General features: G+C 44.0%; 1 protein-coding gene across 2 annotated transcripts in view; it reads left to right on the plus strand.

The window, feature by feature from the left end:
* Positions 1-24,236, plus strand: part of LOC129853977 (regulator of G-protein signaling 3-like) — a 92,384-nt gene that overhangs the window by 25,371 nt on the left and 42,777 nt on the right. For both annotated transcript variants that reach the window (XM_055920552.1, XM_055920551.1), the window contains 4 exons: positions 3,303-3,693; positions 4,179-4,218; positions 13,117-13,385; positions 14,023-14,103. In XM_055920552.1, coding sequence (XP_055776527.1) covers positions 3,303-3,693; positions 4,179-4,218; positions 13,117-13,385; positions 14,023-14,103 — 781 coding nt within the window. The remainder of the gene's footprint in view (positions 1-3,302; positions 3,694-4,178; positions 4,219-13,116; positions 13,386-14,022; positions 14,104-24,236) is intronic.

Genomic DNA, 24,236 nt, shown 5'->3' on the forward strand with positions numbered 1-24,236 from the left:
GAAACATATTCTTTCGTGCGCCGTAGAATTTGCACCTTTCCCTTTGTTGCTATATGCATAATAGAAAAGTTAACCAGCATTTTGGGATTGAGAACAATTTTTTATTTAACTAGGTAAGTCAGTTAAGAACAAATTCTTATTTACAATGGAACAGTGGGTTAACTGCCTTGTTCAGGGGCAAAATGAAATATTTTTACCTTGTCAGTTAGGGGATTCGATCTAGCAACCTTTCGGTTACTGACCCAACACTCTAACCACTAGGCTACCTGCCACCCCAAATTCAGCAGAGGCAGCAGCAGCAGCAGAGACGAGGAGCAGCCCTTCCTTAGCCTAATTGTCTAAGAAAATTGAGAGAATAAACCCTGATTTAATTAGGTCTATAATCAATAGCCTAACTGTTAAATGGGCCTGGCTTTATAAATCATCCATATACAGTCCATTCGGAAAGTTTTCAGACCGCTTGACTTTTTACACATGTTCTTACGTTACAGCCTTATTCTGAAATGGATTCAATTGTTTTCTACATCAATCTACACACAATACACCATAATGAAAAAACAAAAACAGGTTTTTAGAAATGTTTACAAATGTGTATTAAAAATGTCAAACTTAAATTTTCAATTTACAAAAGTATTCAGACCCTTTACTCAGTACTTTGTTGAAGCACCTTTGGCAGTGATTACATCCTCGAGTTGTCTTGGGTATGACGCTACAAGCTTGGCACACCTGTATTTTGGGAGTTTCTAACATTCTTCTCTACAGATCCTCTCAAGCTCTGTCAGGTCTCTCCAGAGATGTTTGATCGGGTTCAAGTCAGGGCTCTTGCTGGGCCACGCAGGAACATTCAGAGACTTGTCCTGAAGCCACTCCTGCATTGTCTTGGTCATGTGCTTAGGGTCGTTGTCCTGTAGGAAGGTGAACCTTCAAACCAGTCTGAGGTTCTGAGCGCTCTGGAGCTGGTTTTCATCAAGGATCTCTCGATACTTTGGTCCGTTCATCTTTCCCTCGATCCTGACTAGTCTCCCAGTCCGTGCCTCTGAACAACATCCCCACAGCATGATGCTGCCACCACCGTGCTTCACCGTAGGGATGGTGCAATTTTTCTTCCAGATGTTTATGCTTGGCATTCAGGCAAAAGAGTTCAATCTTGGTTTCATCAGACCAGAGAATCTTGTTTATCATGGTCTGAGAGTCCTTTAGGTGACTTTTGGCGAACTCCAAGCGAGCTGTCATGTGTCTTTTACTGAGGAGTGGCTTCCGTCTGGCAACTCTACCATAAAGGCCTAATTGGTGGGGTGCAGCAGAGATGGTTGTCCTTCTGGACGGTTCTCCCAACTCCACAGAGGAACTCTGGAGCAAGGTCAGAGTGACCATCGGGTTCTTGGTCACCTCACTGACCAAGGCCCTTCTCCCTTGATTGCTCAGTTTGGCAGGGCCCAGCTCTAGGAAGAGTCTTGGTGGTTCTAAGAATGATGGAGGCCACTGTGTTCTTGGGGACCTTCAATGCTGTGGAAATGTTTTGGTACCCTTCCCTAGATCTCTGCCTCGACACAATCCTTTCTCGGAGCTCTACGGACAATTCTTTTGACCTCATGGCTTGGTTTTTGCCCTGACATGCACTGTCAACTGTGGGACCTTATATAGACAGGTGTGTGCCTTTCCAAATGATGTTCAATCAATTTAATTTGTAGAAATATCTCAAGGATGATCAATGGAAACAGGCTGCACCTGAGCTCAATTTCGAGTCTCATAGGAAAGGGTCTGAATACTTTCCAAATGAACTGTACTGTATATCTACAGAAATAAGACTGATCTAGCTTATGTTGCCTGTTTGAGTGTTTGTTTAATAGACTACTGATTCCGTGAGCACCAAGCCTCAAGCAAAGGAAAAATATCTGATAAAGCAATTTCACAGATTCTGCTGTTTTTATTCTTTGCTATGCTGTTTTTCATGAGAACAGACTGGTATTACTTATAACAGACATAAAAAATATATTGTAATCGAACAGCATCTGTTCACCTCGTTCCTATACCCTCCCTTTTCTTGATCTGATTACAATTATCATTATTATGATCATCATTATAATTATTAATGTCGTTATCGTTAGTAGGCTTTGTAAAATAGCCTTGTATAACCACCATCAAGCCGTAGGACCAAAGATCGTGTCCTGTTTAGTTTTTATACCTTAACTAACTTAGGCCTATATTTAAATATAGGCTACCATATCAATCAATCATTAATTCATTCAAGCCATCACACAGCATATGAGACATTCAATGCTTTGAAATAAAATCAAGGATTTTAGTTTTAAAATGAAATAAGGGGGCTTTGAATAATTAGCCTAAACAATAACTAAACCAGAATTCACGAATGCATGCAACAGGTTTCGTCTGCTGTAATAAAGGCTTTATATGTTTATTTATTTTCATTAGAATAGACTCTGTGGTACACTTATTTATTTAGTGTTGTGTATACTGTTCCAAATGGTCAGAAAGAATTATAATATTGTAATCTAACAGCTACTGTTTGGCACACAATACTCACACAACTCTTGATCCTATACTTTCCTTTTTCAGAATCTCCAGTAGTTTCCACAACTAAGTCAAATGTCTTCCCCTTCCCTCCTGAGCAACGAGTAAACATTTGCCCATTTCAAGTTTATTTTTCACGTCCTCCGCATCCATTTTGCTCTCATGTGTTACTGTGTTCGGAGTTTGTTATAACCAATTTATTGATGTGAATATGATAGGTTTTAGATCAGGCCCTGTTGGTCACATGCATGTGATGCTTACATGTTTCACGTAAAGAGAGCAAGGGTTGAGAGAATAGGGAATGTTTTTGAGGGATAGGGAATGGATTTGGTATCATACGTTTTCAGTCAGAAACAAGTAAGAAACTAAAATGGCTGTAGTGATGTTGCAGCTTCAGCACAGACAGCGCAATAATCACTTTCTGTGCTGTGGTGCCTTTTAACTGGCTTTTCACTCCAGTCACACGGGCACTCGTAATTTTTTTAGCACAGTTTGACCATCAGTCTCTTTCTTGAGTCGTCATTTTGTTATTTAATCAAACAGTGTGCTTAAAGCATCAGACAAGCTCAGTGCATATGTAGTTGAATTTATTCAAACATATGGAATATGGAAATATGCATTTAAACATTTAGACCAATCAATTGGTTGAAAGAACAGGATGACTCTCGGTCGACCAAGATTTTTTGTTGTTGTCAGGGACAGCCCTACAGTGCAACAGGTTCTCTCCTATCAAATGTGTTGTCTGAATCAACTGTCCTCTCCGTTCACAGAAACTGCCACAATGAGATCACTGTAGTGGTATGGAGGACCCTACCTATCATGAAGCCGTATTTTGAGGGCCTGATCCACAGACCATCTTATAAGGCATCTGCCTACGACACTGTGGTGTCCCCGGTGGGGAAGAAACGAGACAAGACCCCGCCTTTGCTGACCCACCCCGCCCATGGCAGACGGAGTGGACGTAAGCAAGGGCTGGTGTCAGAGGGCGGCCTTGGATCCTTGTGGAGGGACAAGCGAGAAGACAAGGGAGAGTACTACAAGGGACAGGAGCCAGACTACGGGAATACTAAGATGAGGACTCGGACCCTCAAAGGCACCCGGGTGACCTCATCAAATGGTGACAACTACATTATCCTCTCCCCTGTGGACCCGGGAAGCCAGGTGATTGTATAGACTACATTATCCATGGAGCTCAGCAAATCTTTTTGTGACTCATAGGCTGTATTCCCAAATGGCACCCTATTCCCTATGTAGTGCACTACTTTTGACCAGAGCCTTATGGGCCCTGGTCAAAAGTAGTGCACGAATTAGGGAATAGGGTGCTATTTTGAATGCAGGCTTAGGTTTAGCGCTCACTGTTCCTCTCTTGATTCATATTCAGCTTATGTTTACTCAACGTATGTAGTTCTGTCCTTGAGCTGTTCTTGTCTATTGATGGTCTGTATTGTGTCATTCTGTATTATGTTTCATGGTTTGTGTGGACCCCAGGAAAAGTAGCTGCTGCTTTTGCAACAGCTAATGGGATCCTAATAAAATACCAAAATTATACATGTCACCGCATGCACCACCGTCCATACTGTAGACCTTTAACCTCCTTGTCATCTTCTGACCTCACTAGACGGTTTTAATGCTTTTCTACTTCTCAGATCTTGCATCCCGTTTATCAAGACCGGAATGGTACACTTGGTAAGCAACTTTGATAAGATTAACTTACCAGATTTGGTAACACTTTACTAAACACTTTAAAAACGTAAGCTTGCAGGTATAATGCCTTTTAACACTTGTTAAAAGCATGTATGAGGCTTATAATACGTATTTGTTTGGGTAGTGAAGCTGCTACTTTTAATTTGGCTCTATACTCCAGACAAGATGAACTGGCAACAGACAGGGAACACAGGAGACAAAGGGTTGTGAGACAGTGGATAGTGGAATATATATGGAGGGAACGGGGCAACAGAAGACAAATAGCAGAGGGGCTAAGGATCTTGGAGATGGGGAAAGAGACGATAAAATAGAGGGACAGTTTTCTGGACTCTACCCAGAGGTGCAGATCCCAAGTGGACAGCCATCCCCTCTGCCCACGACGCTAGCAGGGAGCAGGGGTCCGATGGCGGTCCACCTGTCGTCGGTACCTGGAGGTGGTCTGAGAAGAGCGGCCCGGGCTTTCTTCCAGGTACAGCGACAATGAAGGACAGAAGGTCAGGTGTGCTGACATCTGCCTCTTGCTCCGGGAAGAGCGGGGGATGATAACCTAGGGACCACTCAAAAGGCGAGAGGGCCCGTAGCAGAAAAAGGAAGTCTGTTGCGAGCATATTCCACCCACACGAGTTTCTGGCTCCAGGTGGTGGGATTAGTGGAGACGAGGCAGCGTCTCCAGGTTGTCTCCAGGTCCTGATTGGCTCGCTCCGACTGGCCTTTGGACTGGGGATGAAAACCAGAGGACAGGCTGGCTGACGACCCAATAAGGGTGCAGAACGCCTTCCAGAACCGGGAAGAGAACTGGGGACCGCGATCGTAGACCATGTCGACCGGCAGTCGAAGGATCAGGAAACCCTGCTGCACAATGAGCTGGGCCGTCTCCTTAGCTGAGGGCAACTTAGGAAAAGGAATAAAATGGGAGGCTTTGGGAAACCGTTCCCCCGCCACCGGGGTACGGCTGGGAACACTGTGCCTTGCAGATCAGACTCTCGATTCCCCAGACAATAGCAGCCGCTAGAAGGGAGGATGGTCTCGGGGTCCGAGGGTGTAGTAGCGGGGCTGTAAAGACGTGAGAGCATGCCATGCTTCACATTCTTAGACACCGGGCCGAAGGAAGCAGTGAAATGGAAGCGAGTGAATAACGGCCCATCTCGCCTGCCTGGAGTTGAGGCGCTTGGCGGTGCGGAGATATTCCAGGTTCTAATGGTCCGTCCACACCAAAAATGGCTGTTCTGCCACTTCTAACCAGTGCCTCCACTCCTCCAACGCCATCTTGACACTGAGTAATTCTCCTTTTCCCACATCGTAGTTCCTCTCGGCGATGGGAAAGGAAGGCGCAGGGATGCAGCTTCTGGTCTTGGGCAGAGCGTTGGGACATGACAGCCCCCACTCCGACGTCCGAGGCTTCGACCTCCACCACGAATTGTTCAGTGTTATTTAGAATGGAATATGTATGTGTTTATGCAACAAATGTTAGTGCATCGTATTTTCCATATGCACAAAAAGCTTATTTCTCTCAAATTTGCTGCACAAATTTGTTTACATCCCTGTTAGTGAACATTTCTCTGGCCAAGATAATCCATCCACCTGACAGGTGTGACATATCAAGAAGAATGTGTTCATTCGTGTTCAAAAACATATTATATTCTTATTTACAATAAGTGACTCCAAAGTGACACAGTACATTATTTAGCATTAATTTCTATTGGGCACAACATAATCTGAAACACAACCAGAACAAGCGTCAAATGTATCCAACAACTTTGTAGAGCCACAAGTTTGATGTGGTCATTGCGTGCTAGGAATATAGGACCAATTACTAAACGTTTGACTACTCTAAAGACCGACTCCCCCTAAAAAGCAACTTCTTGTTTTGAAAATGACCTATGTGGCATCGATATGAGACAAACATTTAATCTGGAGTCAAATTTTACTACAAAGTGTACAGTAAAAATAATAATTCTGGTCATAAAGTCAGTCTCGTCCTAAACTGGGATTTGCGAGTTGAACAAAATGGTATGTCATGGAATGACACAGCCGGCATCACCCAAGTAATCATCAATTGCACGCGACCCCATCGTAATGCCCATGGTCAATTTGGTTTGGCATTCGATATCCCTATGGGGCTAGTTAGGGACCATCAGTAAATGTTACTCACCACCTGGATTCGGTCTTATGTAGCAAAATGTGAAAGGGTGTTTTTTACATTAGATAAAAGTAGAGACTCAGAGCTACAAAATGGTATATCATACACTGCATTTGAGGAACAATGGGAAAGTAATTCTGCTTAGAAAGTTGATCAACTTGTAAACTCACTTTTGAGAAAATCGCATTTGAATGTTTTGGTATCTAGTGAAGAGCTCTTCTTTGTCTACACCCATTCAGCATCGTTCACACCCTGTTAACACCCTGTTCACACCCTGTCAGGAATTCCATACCATGGTTGCCCTTAGTTTGAAGATGTAATCCGGAGACAGGTGTTTTCTCCATCTTTAGCTATCATACACTAATTCCACTGATTTCAAAACTTGATCCCCCAGAAAATGGAGAGGAACACTTATGCAGCTCCACTACACAATACATTTTTTTTAAAGCCGCGTTCGACAGGATTACCAACACAGACTGATGAGCTTAAATAGACAGACGCCTTCAATATGGCAGACCAACCCGAACTCCTCTCTCGGCATGTCCAGCCCACTCTTTATCTCAGCCAATCATGGCTAGAGGGACGGTTGCTAACTTTTTCTGGGGCTTAACCAACAAGGCTCGTAAGTTAACAATTTTATTCGTATTTACTGATGGCATACAAGTTTGTTATTAAGGCACATTAACGTTCAAATGTTCGAGAAGGCATTTCTGCCAAAATAAACGCATTTTGATCAAAACATTTTTTTTTTACGTTCAAATGGCTCTCCTGTGAAGTCGTGACTTGTGACATATGCCTAGTTTCCTGAATAGGGTCACAAATTACGCAATGTACATGGGACAATATTTTTAAATGTCAATAGCTCCAAATTTCAATGACTTAAAAACCTTAAATCAACTATACTGTAAATTGTTGAAATTCATTTACAAATATTGAAAGCATTTAATGAGACAACTAAAAGATCCCAAACATGAAAACATTATCCCATTTACATGGTGTAATTTATTGACGGTCCTTAACTATCCCCAGAGATAGGCTATCCAAAGTCAAACCAACTTTGCCACAGTTGCTCACCAGCCGGCTGAAGCTAATTGGCAAAATGATTTGGCTAACTCTTCCCACCTGCAAACAAACACAAGAGATACTCACATCAAACCACACCCCGAAACAACTGACGTTTGAATTCAGTCATGGCTGCTAGCATTTCTTAATGAACCAAATCTAAATATCATACCCCCCCCAAAAATGTATACTCCCCTGTGAGAGGTTAGCATGTCTTGGGAGTATGATCTTTGAGCCTCAGTAACTTTCTCACGCATCATTATTCACGATTCATTAATGATTATCTGTAATCAAGGCAGCGTCCACATTAATGTAGACGTGTTCAGAAACGATTATATTCTTACTTACAATAAAAGTGACTCCAATATATTATTTACCATTCTTTTCTATTGGGCACAACAACCTCAAACGCAACTAAAACAAACTGCAAATGCAAGTTTGTAGAGTCACAAGCTTGATGAAGTCATTGCGTGCTATAGGAATATGGGACCAAATACTAAACATTTCACTACTTTAATACTCATGTGAATTTGTCCAAATGCTTATGACACCTTCAAAATGGGGGGACTAGATAAAGTTGAAGTCGGAAGTTTACATACACTTAGGTTGGAGTCATTAAAACTCATTTTTCAACCACTCCACAAATTTCTTGTTAACAATCTATAGTTTTGGCAAGTCGGTTAGGACATATACTTTGTGCATGACACAAGTAATTTTTCCAACAATTGTTTACAGGCAGATTATTTCACTTATAATTCACTGTATCACAATTCCGGTGGGTCAGATGTTTACATACACTAAGTTGACTGTGCCTTTAAACAGCTTGGAAAATTCCAGAAAATGATGTCATGGTGTAACAGTCCTGACCTGTTTTATGTTGTTTTTATGTGTTTATGGTCAGGGCGTTAGTTTTGGGTGGGCAGTCTATGTTATTTGTTTCTATGTTGGTTTTGGTTTGCCTGGTATGGCTCTTGATTAGAGGCAGGTGGTTTGCGTTTTCCTCTAATCAAGAGTCATATTTAGGTAGGGCATTCTCACTGTTTGTTTGTGGGTGATTGTCTCCTGTGTCTGTATGTATGTTCGTACCACATGGGACTGTAGCGTTTGTTTGTTTCGTTTCGTTTCGATGTCGTCTGTTTCCTGTACGTAAGTTTATGTTTAGTTATGTAAGTTTATGTTCAGGTTTCGTCAACGTCGTTTTCTTGTTTTGTAGTTTGAAAGTGTTTTGTTTAGTTTCGTGTGGCCATCGTATTTTTAATAAAGATGGCTTATTTCCCAACTGCTGCGTTTTGGTCTGAAGATCCTTCTCTGATCACCTCATCTGAAGATGAGGAGAACACCACCCATTACAGAATCACCCACCACGCTAAGACCAAGCGGCAAGGGAAAATTAAACGGAGTAAGGGACAGGAGAGAAAGGAGCAATGGACATGGGATGATGTTTTGGACGGAAAGGGTTGCTACACTTGGGAGGAGATCCTGGCTGGGAGGGATCGCCTCCCATGGGAACAGGTGGAGGCACTGAGGAGAGCAGAGGCTACCGGGGAGAGGAACCGGAGCTATGAGGGAACGCGTCTGGCACGGAAGCCGAAAAAGCCCGTAAGTAATTCCCAAAAATTTCTTGGGGGGGGGCTAGGAGGTAGTGGGCCAAGGGCAGGTAGGAGACCTGCGCCCACTTCCCAGGCTTACCGTGGAGAGCGGGAGTACGGGCAGGCGCCGTGTTACGCAGTAGAGCGCACGGTGTCTCCTGTACGAGTGCATAGCCCAGTGCGGGTTATTCCACCTCCCCGCACTGGTAGGGCTAGATTGAGTATTGAGCCAGGTGTCATGAGGCCGGCTCAACGCGTCTGGTCTCCAGTGCGTCTCCTCGGGCCGGCATACATGGCACCTGCCTTACGCATGGTTTCCCCGGTTCGCCTACATAGCCCGGTGCGGGTTATTCCACCTCCCCGCACTGGTCGGGCAACCGGGAGTATTCAACCAGGTAAGGTTGGGCAAGCTCAGTGCTCAAGAGTGCCAGTACGTCTCCACGGTCCGGTATTTCCGGCACCACCTCCCCGCCCCAGCCTAGTACCTACAGTGTCTACACTACGCACTAGGCTACCAGTGCGTATCCTGAGCCCTGTTCCTCCTCCACGCACTCTCCCTGTAGTGCGTGTATCTAGCCCGGTGCCTCCAGTTCCGGCACCACGCACTAAGCCACCTGTGCGTCTCCAGAGCCCTGAACACACTGTATCTTCTCCCCCTACTAATCCTGATGTGCTTGTCCTCAGCCCGGCGTCACCAGTGCCGGTACCTCGCATCAGGGATAGAGTAGGCTTTGAGAGTACAGTGTGCCCTGTCCCTGCTCCCCGCACTAGTAGGAAGGTGCTTGTCATTAGCACGGTGCCTCCAGTTCCGGCACCACGCACCAGGTCTACAGTGCACCGTATCCGGCCAGAGCCATCCGTCTCCCCAGCGCCATCTGAGCCATCCGTCTCCCCAGCGCCATCTGAGCCATCCGTCTCCCCAGCGCCATCTGAGTCATCCGTCTGCCAGGAGCCTGCAAAGCCGCCCGTCTGCCATGAGCCTGCAAAGCCGCCCGTCTGCCATGAGCCTACAGAGCCATCCGCCAGACAGGAGCCGCTAGAGCCGTCAGCCAGACAGGAGCCGCTAGAGCCGCCCGCCAGACAGGATCTGCCAGAGCCGCCAACCAGACAGGATCTGCCAGAGCCGCCAACCAGACAGGATCTGCCAGAGCCGCCAACCAGACAGGATCTGCCAGAGCCGCCAGCGAGCCATGAGCAGCCAGAGCCGCCAGAGAGCCATGAGCAGCCAGAGCCGTCAGAGAGCCATGAGCAGCCAGAGCCGTCAGAGAGCCATGAGCAGCCAGAGCCGTCAGAGAGCCATGAGCAGCCAGAGCCGTCAGAGAGCCATGAGCAGCCAGAGCCGTCAGAGAGCCATGAGCAGCCAGAGCCGTCAGAGAGCCATGAGCAGCCAGAGCCGTCAGAGAGCCATGAGCAGCCAGAGCCGTCAGAGAGCCATGAGCAGCCAGAGCCGTCAGAGAGCCATGAGCAGCCAGAGCCGTCAGAGAGCCATGAGCAGCCAGAGCCGTCAGCCTGCCATGAGCGTCGAGAGCCGTCAGCCTGCCATGAGCGTCGAGAGCCGTCAGCCTGCCATGAGCGTCGAGAGCCGTCAGCCTGCCATGAGCGTCGAGAGCCGTCAGCCTGCCATGAGCGTCGAGAGCCGTCAGCCTGCATGGACCTGCCAGAGCCGTCCAGCCAGGACCTGCCAGAGCCGTCCAAACAGGACCTGCCAGAGTCCTTCAGCCGGGATCTGCCCCTTGTCCCGGTGTTGCCCCTTGTCCCGGTGCTGCCCCTTGTCCCGGTGCTGCCCCTTGTCCCGGTGCTGCCCCTTGTCCCGGTGCTGCCCCTTGTCCCGGTGCTGCCCCTTGTCCCGGTGCTGCCCCTTGTCCCGGTGCTGCTCCTTGTCCCGGTGCTGCCCCTTATTCCGGTGCTGGTCCTTATCCTGGTGCTGCCCCTTGTTCCGGTGCTGCCCCTTGTCCCGGTGCTGCCCCTTGTCCCGGTGCTGGCTGTTTATTTAGGGGAAAGTAGTTTTAGGGTGGTCAGTGGAAGGGGTAGACAGAAGAGGGGAGTGACTATGGTGGTGTGGGGACAGCGTCCTGAGCCGGAACCACCACCGTGGTCAACTGCCCACCCGGACCCTCCCCTGGACTTTGTGCTGGTGCGCCCGGCGTTCGCACCTTGAGGGGGGGGTACTGTAACAGTCCTGACCTGTTTTATGTTGTTTTTATGTGTTTATGGTCAGGGCGTTAGTTTTGGGTGGGCAGTCTATGTTATTTGTTTCTATGTTGGTTTTGGTTTGCCTGGTATGGCTCTTGATTAGAGGCAGGTGGTTTGCGTTTTCCTCTAATCAAGAGTCATATTTAGGTAGGGCATTCTCACTGTTTGTTTGTGGGTGATTGTCTCCTGTGTCTGTATGTATGTTCGTACCACATGGGACTGTAGCGTTTGTTTGTTTCGTTTCGATGTCGTCTGTTTCCTGTACGTAAGTTTATGTTTAGTTATGTAAGTTTATGTTCAGGTTTCGTCAACGTCGTTTTCTTGTTTTGTAGTTTGAAAGTGTTTTGTTTAGTTTCGTGTGGCCATCGTATTTTTAATAAAGATGGCTTATTTCCCAACTGCTGCGTTTTGGTCTGAAGATCCTTCTCTCCTCACCTCATCTGAGGATGAGGAGAGCACCACCCGTTACACATGGCTTTAGAAACTTCTGAAAGGGTAATTTACATAATTTGAGTCAATTGGAGTTGTACCTGTGGATGTATTCCAAGGCATACCTTCAAACTCAGTGCCTCTTTGCTTGACATCATGGGAAAATCAAAAGAAATCAGCCAAGACCTCCGAAAAAAATTTGTAGACCACAACTCTGGTTCATCCTTGGGAGCAATTTCCAAACGCCTGAAGGTAAGGGTGTTCATCTGTACAAACAATAGTACGCAAGTATAAACACCATGGGACCACGTAGCCGTCATACTGCTCGGTAAGGAGACGTGTTCTGTGTCCTAGAGATTAATGTACTTTGGGGCGAAAAGTGCAAATCAATCCCAGAACAAAAGAAAAGGACCTTGTGAAGATGCTGGAGGAAACAGGTACAAAAGTACCATTGTTATGTTTGGAGGAAAAGTGGGAGACTTGCAAGCCGAAGACACCATCCCAACCGTGAAGCACGGGGGTGGCAGCATCATGTTGTGGGGGTGCTTTGCTGCAGGAGGGACTGGTGTACTTCATAAAATAGATGGCATCATATGGAAGGGATATTATATGGATATATTGAAGCAACATCTCAAGACATCAGTCAGGAAGTTAAAGCTTGGTCGCAAATGGGTCTTCCAAATGGACAATGACCCCAAGCATACTTCCAAAGTTGTGGCAAAATGGCTTAAGGACAACAAAGTCAAGGTATTGGACCTCAGCCTGACCTCAAACCTATAGAAAATGTGTCGGCAGAACTGAAAAAGCGTGTGCGAGCAAGGTCGCCTACAAACCTGACTCGGTTACACAAGCTCTGTCAGGAGGAATGGGCCAAAATGCACCTAACTTATTGTGGGAAGCTTGTGGAAGGCTACCCGAAAAGTTTGACCCAAGTTAAACAATTTAAAGGCAATGCTACCAAATACTAACTGAGTGTATGTAAACTTCTGACCCACTGGGAATGTGATGAAAGAAACAAAAGCTGAAATAAATAATTCTCTCTACTATTATTCTGACATTTCACATTCTTAAAATAAAGTGGTGATCCTAACTGACCTAAGACAGGAAATCTTTACTAGGATTAAATGTCAAGAATTGTGAAAAACTGAGTTTAAATGTATTTGGCTGAGGTGTATAGTTGAAGTTTACATAACTTCCGACTTCAACTGTACATACAGACAAGTGCTTTCATTTCTAAATGGCAAAACAGATAAGTATGAAAATACCCTCAAATAAAAGGTGACATTCTATATTGTCGCTTCGTATGAACATTTTATCTCAAATCCAAAATACTGGAGTTTAGAGCCAAATTAAATGTTTTATCTTCACTGTCTAAATAAATACGTAGGGGAGTGTACTGTACAGTATGTTAACTCTATGTATATTTTTCTGAGAGGATATTGTTGCATTCATGTTTTACCAAAACAGGTAAGATTTATCAAACTCAACCAAGCGGTGGACTTCAGAAGGGCAATGGCTTTCTACAGGACACTGCTAGCGGGCTACAGGCCACAGGCTTATCTTCTCAACGCTCCATCATCGGTAAGACGGCTACCATGCTGCCCCCATCTGGCTACCAACCCAGCTATGGCAATTACCAGAACTGCACCATTGTCCAGTCTCATCTGCCCTACTCCAATTACGGAACCTACGTCACGCTGGCGCCCAAAACCCTCATCTTCCCCGTCTTTGTTCAGGTTGGCTCTTTTGTTTTATTAATTTGTGTTATTACATGATCATGTTTTTCTAGAGCTGACTGGTGGGTCTGTTGGTGTTGTTGCTGTCAGTCATATTTGTCCCTTGGCTGAACTGATCAGATGCATGATTGGTGTGTCTGGATGAGAAGCAAGTAGAAGACTATCAAACTGACAGCAGGGTAGTGTTTGAGGTGACGTTGTAGCGAAACATATCAAATTGTTGTGGAACGCAAAGCGAAAACAATTGTTTCTTATCTGACAAGTTCCAACAGTACCTCCTCATTTGATTGTTTTCTTCCTTTTCGGGCCTAGTGAACATGACCCAGCATTAGTGAGATTCATGATTGTGATGGTGTAATGTTATTTAGCATCCAATTTAAACTCGACCTAAGAGGTTTGATTTCAGAGAGATAGACAAAGTCATATCCTGTGTGTCTAACTTGGTAGAGCATGGTGCTTGCAACACCAAGGATAGTGGGTTGATTCCTGCTGGGGCAAACCATATAAAAAATGTATGCACGCATTACTGTAAGTCGCTTCGGATAAAAGAGTGTACTAAATGGCATATTCAGTATATATGATATAAAATCATGCATTATTAGCACAGTGGTGTTTACTGGTCTGTTCTCTCTTGTAGCCCCTGGAACTGTGTAGCGAGCGAACACTTCTTCTCTCAGAGGAGATGATCCTGCATGAGAGCCAGTACATGGTTATCAAGGTACAACGTCCTTTCTCTTCTGTTGTGTTATTTACGCTGACACTTCACATTGTTGCTCTTCTACCTGTGTAATTACACTGTAATGACATAGTTAGATTATTACATAATAGTTTAGCCGTAGCTTTGTAATTGCACAGCAATGAAGTTGAGTGGTTCTTGTTTTTACACCAGTGGAATAAGGAACATTCCCTATTCTTCTTGTGCATTTATAAAAAAAGCTAAACTCCGTTTCTATTGAATTATAACACAACTACTGAATCACCATTGTAATACCAAGTAACTTAATGTTAGAATAATGATCACATAAGCTATGCACAACAATTAACATTGACATTTCCTACGAATACGCCTTTTTTTTATTTAGTCTTGGAATTTGTTAAATAGTTATATTTCCTACATTATTGGTCTGCCTTTGCACCAGAGTCATTTTTCAGCACAAATGTACATTTTCTCTGTCAGGTTTCTAGTTTGCTCCAGTGACACCCCATAGAGAGATGCACAACCATGCAGTATTATTAGGACGGATTAAACATTACCTGGTAAAAGCCATATCCATATCACTGAACAATGTATTAGAAATGGAATGCTATGACTGTGTCCCAAATGCCATCCTATTGGCTATGTAGTGCACTACTTTTGACCAAGTCACGTAGGGCATTGGTCAAAAGTAGTGCACTATAAAGGGAATATGGTGCCATTTCGGATGGAATGATATGGGTGTCTTTAATGGTGATGTAGGATACACAGAACTTGATATAGTTTCTTCTCAGATACAGACTGACGGTTTATCATAAAGTAATACAAATGTGTGCTGCCTTTTCACCAAGAAGAAAGGAGATGGCTGGATTTGATGTGTCTTACAGTAAACTCAGCAAAAAAAGTTACGTCCCTTTTTCAGGACCCTGTCTTTCAAAGATAATTCGTAAAAATCCAAATAACTTCACAGATCTTCATTGTAAAGGGTTTAAACATTGTTTCCCATGCTTGTTCAATGAACCATAAATAATGAATGAACATGCACCTGTGGAACGTCGTAAAGACACTGACAGCTTACAGACGGTGCTTACAGACGGTAGGCAATTAAGGTCACAGTTATGAAAACTTAGTACACTAAAGAGGCCTTTCTACTGACTCTGAAAAACACCAAAAGAAAGATGCCCAGGGTCCCTGCTCATCTGTGTGAACGTGCCTTAGGCATGCTGCAAGGAGGCATGAGGACTGCAGATGTGGCAACGGCAAAATCCGTACTGTGAGACGCCTAAGACAGCGCTACAGGGAGACAGGACGGACAGCTGATCATCCTCGCAGTGGCAAACCTCATGTAACAACACCTGCACAGGATCGGTGCATTCGAACATCACACCTGTGGGACAGATACAGGATGGCAACAACAACTGCTCGAGTTACACCAGGAACGCACAATCCCTCCATCAGTGCTCAGACTGTCCGCAATAGGCTGAGAGAGGCTGGACTGAGGGCTTGTAGGCCTGTTGTAAGGCAGGTCCTCACCAACATCACCGGCAACAACGTCGCCTATGGGCATGAACCCGTCGTCTGTGGACCAGACAGGACTGGCAAAAATTGCTCTTCACTGGTGAGTTGTGGTTTTGTCTCACCAGGGGTGATGATCGGATTCGTGTTTATCGTCGAAGGAATGAGCGTTCCACCGAGGCCTGTACTCTGGAGTGGCATTGATTTGGAGGTGGAGGATCCGTCATGGTCTGGGGCGGTGTGTCACAGCATCATCGGACTGAGCTTGTCGTCATTGCAGGCAATCTCAACGCTGTGCGTTAAAGGGAAGACAACCTCCTCCCTCATGTGGTACCCTTCCAGCAGGCTCATCTTGACATGACCCTCCAGCATGACAATGCCACCAGCCATACGCTTGTTCTGTGTGTGATTTCCTGCAAGACAGGAATGTCAGTGTTCTGCCATGGCCAGCGAAGAGCCCGGATCTCAATCCCATCGAGCACATCTGGGACCTGTTGGATCGGAGGGTGAGGGCTAGGGCCATTCCCCCCCAGAAATGTCTGGGAACTTGCAGGTGCCTTGGTGCAAGAGTGGGGTAACATCTCACAGCAAGAACTGGCAAATCTGGTGCAGTCTATGAGGAAGAGATGCACTGCAGTACTTAATGCAGCTGGTGACCATACCAGATACTGACTGTCACTTTTGATTGTGACACCCCTTTGTTCAGGGGCACATTTTTCAATTTCTGTTAGTCACATGTCTGTGGAACTTTTTCAGTTTATGTCTCAGTTGTTGAATCTTATGTTCATACAAATATGAGTTTACATTTTATGGTCCTTATTGATTTAGTTTATAATAACTTTTTATTAGCCGGGATAGTCCACTGAGTAACACTTGCCACTGTTTTCCAGGCAGTCCTGGAATAGTATTTTAGGCATATTGTCTCAGCTTAGCTTTGCTTCCCTTCAACAGTGCGCAGATGTATGTATTTCATGGTTCTGTTATTTTATAAAATGTTATACTATACATTACTACAGTCAGGTCCATAATTATTGACACCATTAAAAAAAGATGAGCAAAAACAACTGCATAAAATAAATAATACAAATACTGTGCTATATTGCATGCATACACCACAAAAAGTGTATTTTATACTACTACAATTTCTTAGAGACAGATTTTGTTTAACAAGTAGTAAAAAAAAAATCTTTAAAAGATAGGAGTCAAAATTATTGCCAACCCTGTTTTCAGTAATCCAGCACCCTGACAGCACTGAAACTTTTTCTAAAATGTTTTATGAGATTAAAGAACACTCTAAACAGAATCTTTCCAGATCCTTGATATTCTTTGTCTGTGCTTATGGACTGCCTTCTTCTACATTCAAACCACAAGTTTCAATGGGGTTCAAGTCCGGAGACTGAGATGGCAAAAGAGTATGAGTCATAATGTCCATTAAACCTAGCGGTCAAATAAGGAAATAGTTCCAATGGTTTTTCCACCATTCATTTTTCCCATAGGGGATTTTAGAAACTCTTAAAATAAGGGTTGTGTTTCGTGTAGGCTTACCCTGGCGTGACATTTTGATAACCGTGTAAATCTCTCTAGTACAAGGTGACTTTCATCATGCGTTCTCTTTATTTTCAAACTTTCCCGCAAGTTATTTTGGCTGCTGTATTTAACATTCAGCAAACAAGAGCAAACTTGCATCCCTCTTCCAAAAGTCTATTAGTATAAGAAAGGCACTCACTTCCTCATGCTCGTTGTGCAGTATGGTAAATCTACACACAGTAACCTATAATGACAAAGCCAAAACAGGTTATTCAAAATGTTTGCTAATTTATATAAAAAAAAAAAACATACCTTATTTACATTAGTATTCAGACCCTTTGCTATGAGACTTGAAATTAAGTTCAGGTGCATCCTGTTTTTCCATTGATCATCCTTAAGATGTTTCTATAACTTGATTGGAGACCACCGGTGGTAAATTCAATTGATTTGACATGTGGAAAGGCACACACCTGTCTATAGAAGGTTCCACAGTAACAGTTGACAGTGCATGTCAGAGCAAAAACCAAGCCATGATGTTGAAGAATTGTCCGTAGAGCTCAGAGACAGGATTGTGTCAAGTTACAGACTTGGAGAAGGGTACAACACATGTCTGCAGCATTAAAGGTCCCCAAGAACACTGTGGCCTCCATCATTCCTAAATGGAAGAAGTTTGGAACCACCAAGACTCTTCCTAGAGTTGGCCACCCGGTCAAACTGAGCAATCGGGGGAGAAGGGCCTTGTTCAGGGAGGTGATCAAGAACTCGATGGTCACTATTGCAGTGCTCTAGAGTTAATTTCTAGAGATGGGAGAACCTTCCAGAAGGACAACCATCTCTTCAGCACTCCACCAATCAGGCCTTTATGGTTGAGTGAACACTGGTCAGTAAAAGGCACATGACAGCCCGATTAGAGTTTGCCAAAATTCACCTAAAGACTCTCAGACTCTCAGAAACAAGATTATCTGGTCTGATGAAACCAAGATTGAACACTTTGGCCTGACTGCCAAGCGTCACATCTGGAGGAAACCTGGCACCATCCCTACGGTGACACATGTTGTTAGCAGAATACTCCTGTGGGGATGTTTTTTAGCGGCAGGGACTGGGAGACTAGTCAGGATGGATGAAAAAATTTATTAAGCGAAGTACAGAGAGATCCTTGATGAAATCCTGCTCCAGAGCGCTCAGGAGATCAGACTGCTCACCTGCCAACAGGACAACTACCCTAAGCACACAGCCAAGACAACGCAGGAGTGGCTTCGGGACAAGTCTCTGAATGTCCTTGAGTGGCTCAGCCAGATTTGAACACGATCGAACATCTCTGTATAGACCTGAAAATAGCTGTGCAGTGATGATCCCCTTCCAACCTGACACAGCTTGAGAGGATCTGCAGAAAATAATGGGAGGAACTCCCCAAATACAGGTGTTCTAAGCTTGTAGCGTCATACTCAAGAAGACTCAAAGCTGTAATGGCTGCAAAAGGTGCTTCAACAAAGTACGGAGTAAAGGGTCTGAATACTTTTTCATTTATTTATTTGCTATTTAATTTTTTTCCACTGTATTTAACCAGGTAGGCCAGTTGAGAACAAGTTCTCATTCACAACTGCGACCTGGCCAAGATAAAGCAAAGCAGTGCGACACAAACAACAACACAGAGTTAGTTACACATGGGATAAACAAACGTACAGTCAATAACACAATAGAAAAATCTATATACCGTGTGTACAAATGTAGTAAGATTAGGGAGGTAAGGCAATAAATGGGCCATAGTGGCGAAATAATTACAATTTAGCAATTAAACACTGGAGTGATAGATGTACAGAAGATGAATGTACAAGTAGAAATACTGGGGTGCAAAGGAGCAATAACAGGAGCAAATAACAATATGGGGATGAGGTAGTTGGGTGGGCTATTTACAGATGGGCTGTGTACAGGTGCAATGATTGGTAAGCTGCTCTGACAGCTGATCCTTAAAGTTAGTGAGGGAGATATAAGGCTTCATTGATTTTTAAAATTTGTTTCAGTCATTGGCAAAAGAGAACTGGAAGGAAAGGCAGCCAAAGGAGGAGTTGGCTTCGGGGATGCCCAGTGAAATATATCTGCTGGAGCGCGTGCTATGGGTGGGTGCTGCTATGGTGACCAGTGAGCTGAGATACGGTGGGGCTTTACCTAGAAAATACTTATGACCTGGAGCCAGTGGGTTTGGCTACGAATATGAAGTGAGGGCCAGCGAACGAGAGCTTACAGGTCGCAGTGGTGGGTAGTATATAGGGTTTTGGTAATGAAACGGATGGCACTGTGATAGACTACATCCAATTTGCTGAGTAGAGTGTTGGAGGCTATTTTGTAAATGACATCGCCGAAGTCCAGGATCGGTAGGATAGTCAGTTTTACGAGGGTATGTTTGGCAGCATGAGTGAAGGATGCTTTGTTGCAAAATAGGAAGCCGATTCTAGATTTAATTTTGGATTGGAGATGCTTAATGGGAGTCTGGAAGGAGAGTTTACAGTCTAACCAGACACCTAGGTATTTGTAGATGTCGACATATTCTAAGTCAGAACCGTCCAGAGTAGTGATGCTAGACGGGCTGGCGCGTGCGGGCAGCTATCGGTTGAAGAGCATGCATTTAGTTTTACTTGCATTTAAGAGCAGTTGGAGGCCACGGAAGGAGTGTTGTATGGCATTGAAGCTTGTCTGGAGGTTTGTTAAGACTGCCAGAGGTCCGGACAACCGGCCCTCCGATTTGACACACTGAACTCTATCTGAGAAGTAGTTGGTGAACCAGGCTAGGCAGTCACTTGAGAAACCAAGGCTGTTGAGTCTGCCGATAAGAATGCAGTGATTGACAGAGTTGAAAGCCTTGGCCAAGTCGATGAAGAAGGCTGCACAGTATTGTCTCTTATTGATGGCGGTTATGATATCGTTTAGGACCTTGAGCGTGGCAGAGGTGCCCCCATGACCAGCTCGGAAACCAGATTGCATAGCGGAGAAGGTACGGTGGGATTCGAAATGGTCGGTGATATGTTTGGTAACTTGGATTCCGAAGACTTTAGAAAGGCAGGGTAGGATAGATTTTGGTCGGTAACAGTTTGGGTGTCGAGTGTCTCCCCCTTTGAAGAGAGGGATGACCGCGGCAGCTTTCCAATCTTTAGGGATCTCAGACGATACAAAAGAGAGGTTGAACAGGCTAGTAACAATTGCGTAGGATAATTTAAGAGAGAGAGAGGGTCCAGATTGTCTAGCCCAGCTGATTTGTAGGGGTCCAGATTTTGCAGCTCTTTCAGAACATCAGCTATCTGGATTTGGGTGAAAAATAAATGGGGGAGTCTTGGGCAAGTTGCTGTGGGTGGTGCAGAGTTGTTGACCGGGGTAGGGGTAGCCAGGTGGAAAGCATGGCCAACCATAGAAAAATGCTTATTGAAATTCTCGATTATCGTAGATTTATCAGTGGTGACAGTGTTTCCTAGCCTCAGTGCAGTGGGCAGCTGGGAGTAGGTGCTCTTATTCTCCATGGACTTTACAGTGTCCCAGTACTTTTGGGAGTTTGTGCTACAGGATGCAAATGTCTGTTTGAAAAAGCTATCCTTTGCTTTCCCAGCTGCCTGTCTATATTGGTTCCTAACTTCCCTGAAAAGTTGCATATCGCGGGGGCTATTCGATGCTAATGCAGTATGCCGCAGGATGTTTTTGTGCTGGTCAAGGGAAGTCAAGTCTGGAGTGAACCATATCTGTTCTTAGTTCTACATTTTTAGAATGTGGCATGCTTATTTAAGATGGTGAGGAAAGCACTTTCAAGGAGTAACCAGGCATCCTCTACTGACAGAATGAAGTCAATGTCCTTCCAGGATACCCGGGACAGGTCGATTAGAAAGGCCTCCTCGCTTTAGTGTTTAAGGGAGCGTTTGACCGGGGACCCATTAGGGACGCAGTGTAACGGTGTTCCTCCTCCTCTTCAACCGAAGAGGAGGAGTAGTGATTGAACCAAGGCGCAGCGTTGTGAAATGACATATTTTAATTAAACAAGACGGAAAAAACACGAAACGAAAACACTTGAATAATTAACAAAATAACAAAACGAATGAAGACAAACCTGAACATACGAACTTACATAAAACACTAAGAACGCACGAACAGGGAAAAATAGACTACACAAAAAGAACGATGTACAAACAAACCGAACAGTACCGTATGGTGCGACAAACACTGACACAGGAGACAACCACCCACAACGAACACTGTGAAACAACCTACCTAAATATGACTCTCAATTAGAGGAAACGCCAAACACCTGCCTCTAATTGAGAGCCATACCAGGCAACCCTTAAACCAACATAGAAACAGAAAACATAGAATGCCCACCCAAACTCACGTCCTGACCAACTAACACATACAACAAACTAACAGAAATAGGTCAGGAACGTGACACGCAGGCAATGAAGCAGTGATCGCTGAGACTTTTGTCAATGTGATATTTTAGTTAGAATTTTTTTATACATTTGCTCAAATTTCAAAAAATTTGTTTTTGCTTTGTCATTATGGGTTATTGTGAGTAGATTGATAAGGGGGGGAAACGATGTAATCAATTGCAGAATAAGTCTAATGTAACAAAATGTTGAAAAAGTCAAGGGGTCGGAATACTTTCTGAATTCATAAGCATTCACATCCCTGTTAGAATTACCTTTGGCAGTGATTACAGCTGTGAGTCTTTCTGGGTAAGTCTGTAAGAGCTTTGCACATCTGGATTGTACAATATTTTAACATTATTCTTTAAAAAAATGTAAAGTTAAAGTTTGTTGTTGATCATTGCTAGATCTTCAAGGAGATTTAAGGCAGAATTGTAACTAAGTTTTGGAAAGCAACTCTTGTCTATATTTGGCCTTGTTTTAGGATATTGTTCTACTGAAAGGTGAATTTGTCTCCCAGTGTCTGTTGGAAAGCAGAGTGAACTATGGATTTTGTTGTGCTTAGCTCTATTCCGTTTCTTTTTATTTAAAAAAAACTCCCTTGTCCTTGTCGATGACAAGCATACTCATGACATGATGCAGCCACCAGCAGGCTTGAAATTATGAACAGTGGTACTCAATAACGTGTTTGGAAGGATGCCTGTTTCTTTTTAGTGACTGGGTGTATTGATACACCAGCCAAAGTGTAATTAATAACTTCACCATGCTCAAAGGGATATTCAATGTCTGCTTTGTTTAAATTGTTTATCCATCTACCAATAGGTGTCCTTCTTTGCGAGGAATTGGAAAACCTCCCTGGTCTTTGTCGTTGAATCAGTGTTTGAAATTCACTGCTCAAATGAGGGACCTTACAGATAATTGTTTGTGTGGGGTACAGAGATGAGTTAGTCATTCAAAAATCATGTTAAACACTATTATTGCACACACAGTCCATGCAACTTATTATGTGAGTTGTTAAGCAAATGTTTACTCCCGAATTTGGGTTGAATATTTATTGACTCAAGACATTTCAGCTTTTAATCTTTTATTAATTTGTCAACATTTCTAAACATAATTCCACTTTGACATTATGGGGTATTGTATGTAGGCCAGTGACACAAAATCTCAATTTAATCAGTTTTGAATTCAGGCTGTAACACAACAAAATGTGGAAAAAGTCAAGGGGTGTGAATATTTTCTGAAAGCACTGAGGCTACGGCCCTGGGTGGGTTTGACTTTGAAAACTAGAAGCATATGCAGAAAAGTACCTGATACCTACGGGAGAATATGGTGGTGGCTATTTTGCTTCCACTTGTCCTGGGGCCCTTGTTAAGGTCAACAACATCATGAACTTTACCAAGTACCAGGAGGTTTTAGCCAAACACCTGGTTGCCTCTGCCAGGAGGATGACACTTTGCCACAAGTGTATCTTCCAGGAAGACAATAACCCCAAGTACTAATCAATATCCACAAAGAAAATTGTTAATTGACCACAAAAATCAAAATTTTGCAATGGCCATCTCAGTCTCTGGACTTGAACACCATAGAAAACCTGTGGTTTGAATAGAAGACAGAAACCGTAAGAGCAAACAAAGGATATCAAGGATCTGGAAAGATCCTGTATGGAGGAATGGCCAAGATCCCTCCCAATTCGTTCTCCAATCTCATAAAACATTTTAGAAAAAGTGTCAGTGTCGTTATCATCACAAGGGTAGGGTGTAAGAGTATTATAAACAGGGGTGCCAATATTTTTTACCACTATTTCTTTATTTTGTATTACTTGTTAAACAAAATCTCTTTGTCTGAGCAACTGTATTGGTATAAAATAATGTAATTTCCCCATTCCTTTGTTGAATACAATAATATAGCTCAGTATTTGTATTATGGATGGACTTTCCAAATAAAGTGTTACCATTTATTTTATACAGTCTTTTTTGCTGATCTTTTCAAGGGTGCCGATAATTATGGAGCTGACTGTATATACACTGAACAAAAATATAAAACGCAACATGTAAAGTGTTGGTACCATGTTTCATGAGCTGAAATAAAAATTCCTGAAATATTCCAAAGACAAAAAATGTAATAAATAAATGTTGTGCACAAATTTGTTTACATCCCGGTTAGTGACCATTTCTTGTTTGCCAAGATAATCCATCCATCTGACAGGTCTGGCATATCAAGAAGTTGATTAGATAGCATGATCATTACACAGGTGCACCTTGTGCTTGGGACAATAAAAGGCCACTCTACAATGTGCAGTTTTGTCACACAACACAATGCCCCAGATGTCTCAAGCTGAGGGAGAGTGCGATTGGCATCTGTCCAACAGATCCGTTGCCAGAGAATTCAATGTTAATTTCTCCAACATATACCAGCTCCAGCCTTGTTTTAGAGTATTTGGCAGTACATCCAAACAGCATCACAACCGCAGACCGTGTGTAACAACGCCAGCCCAGGACATCCACATCCAGCTTCTTCAATTGCGGGATCATCTGAGACCAGCCACCCGGACAGCTGATGAAACTCTGGGTTTGCCCGATCGACTTTCTGCAAAAACTGTCAGAAACTGTCTCAGGGAAACTCATCTGCGTGCTCGTTGTCCTCACCAGGGTCTTCACCTGACTGCAGTTAGACTTGATGTCAACATTGTGAACAGAGGTGTCCTGTGGTGGCGGT

Source organism: Salvelinus fontinalis, chromosome 4 (assembly GCF_029448725.1).
Source record: "Salvelinus fontinalis isolate EN_2023a chromosome 4, ASM2944872v1, whole genome shotgun sequence".
NCBI classification, from domain to species: Eukaryota; Metazoa; Chordata; class Actinopteri; order Salmoniformes; family Salmonidae; genus Salvelinus; species Salvelinus fontinalis.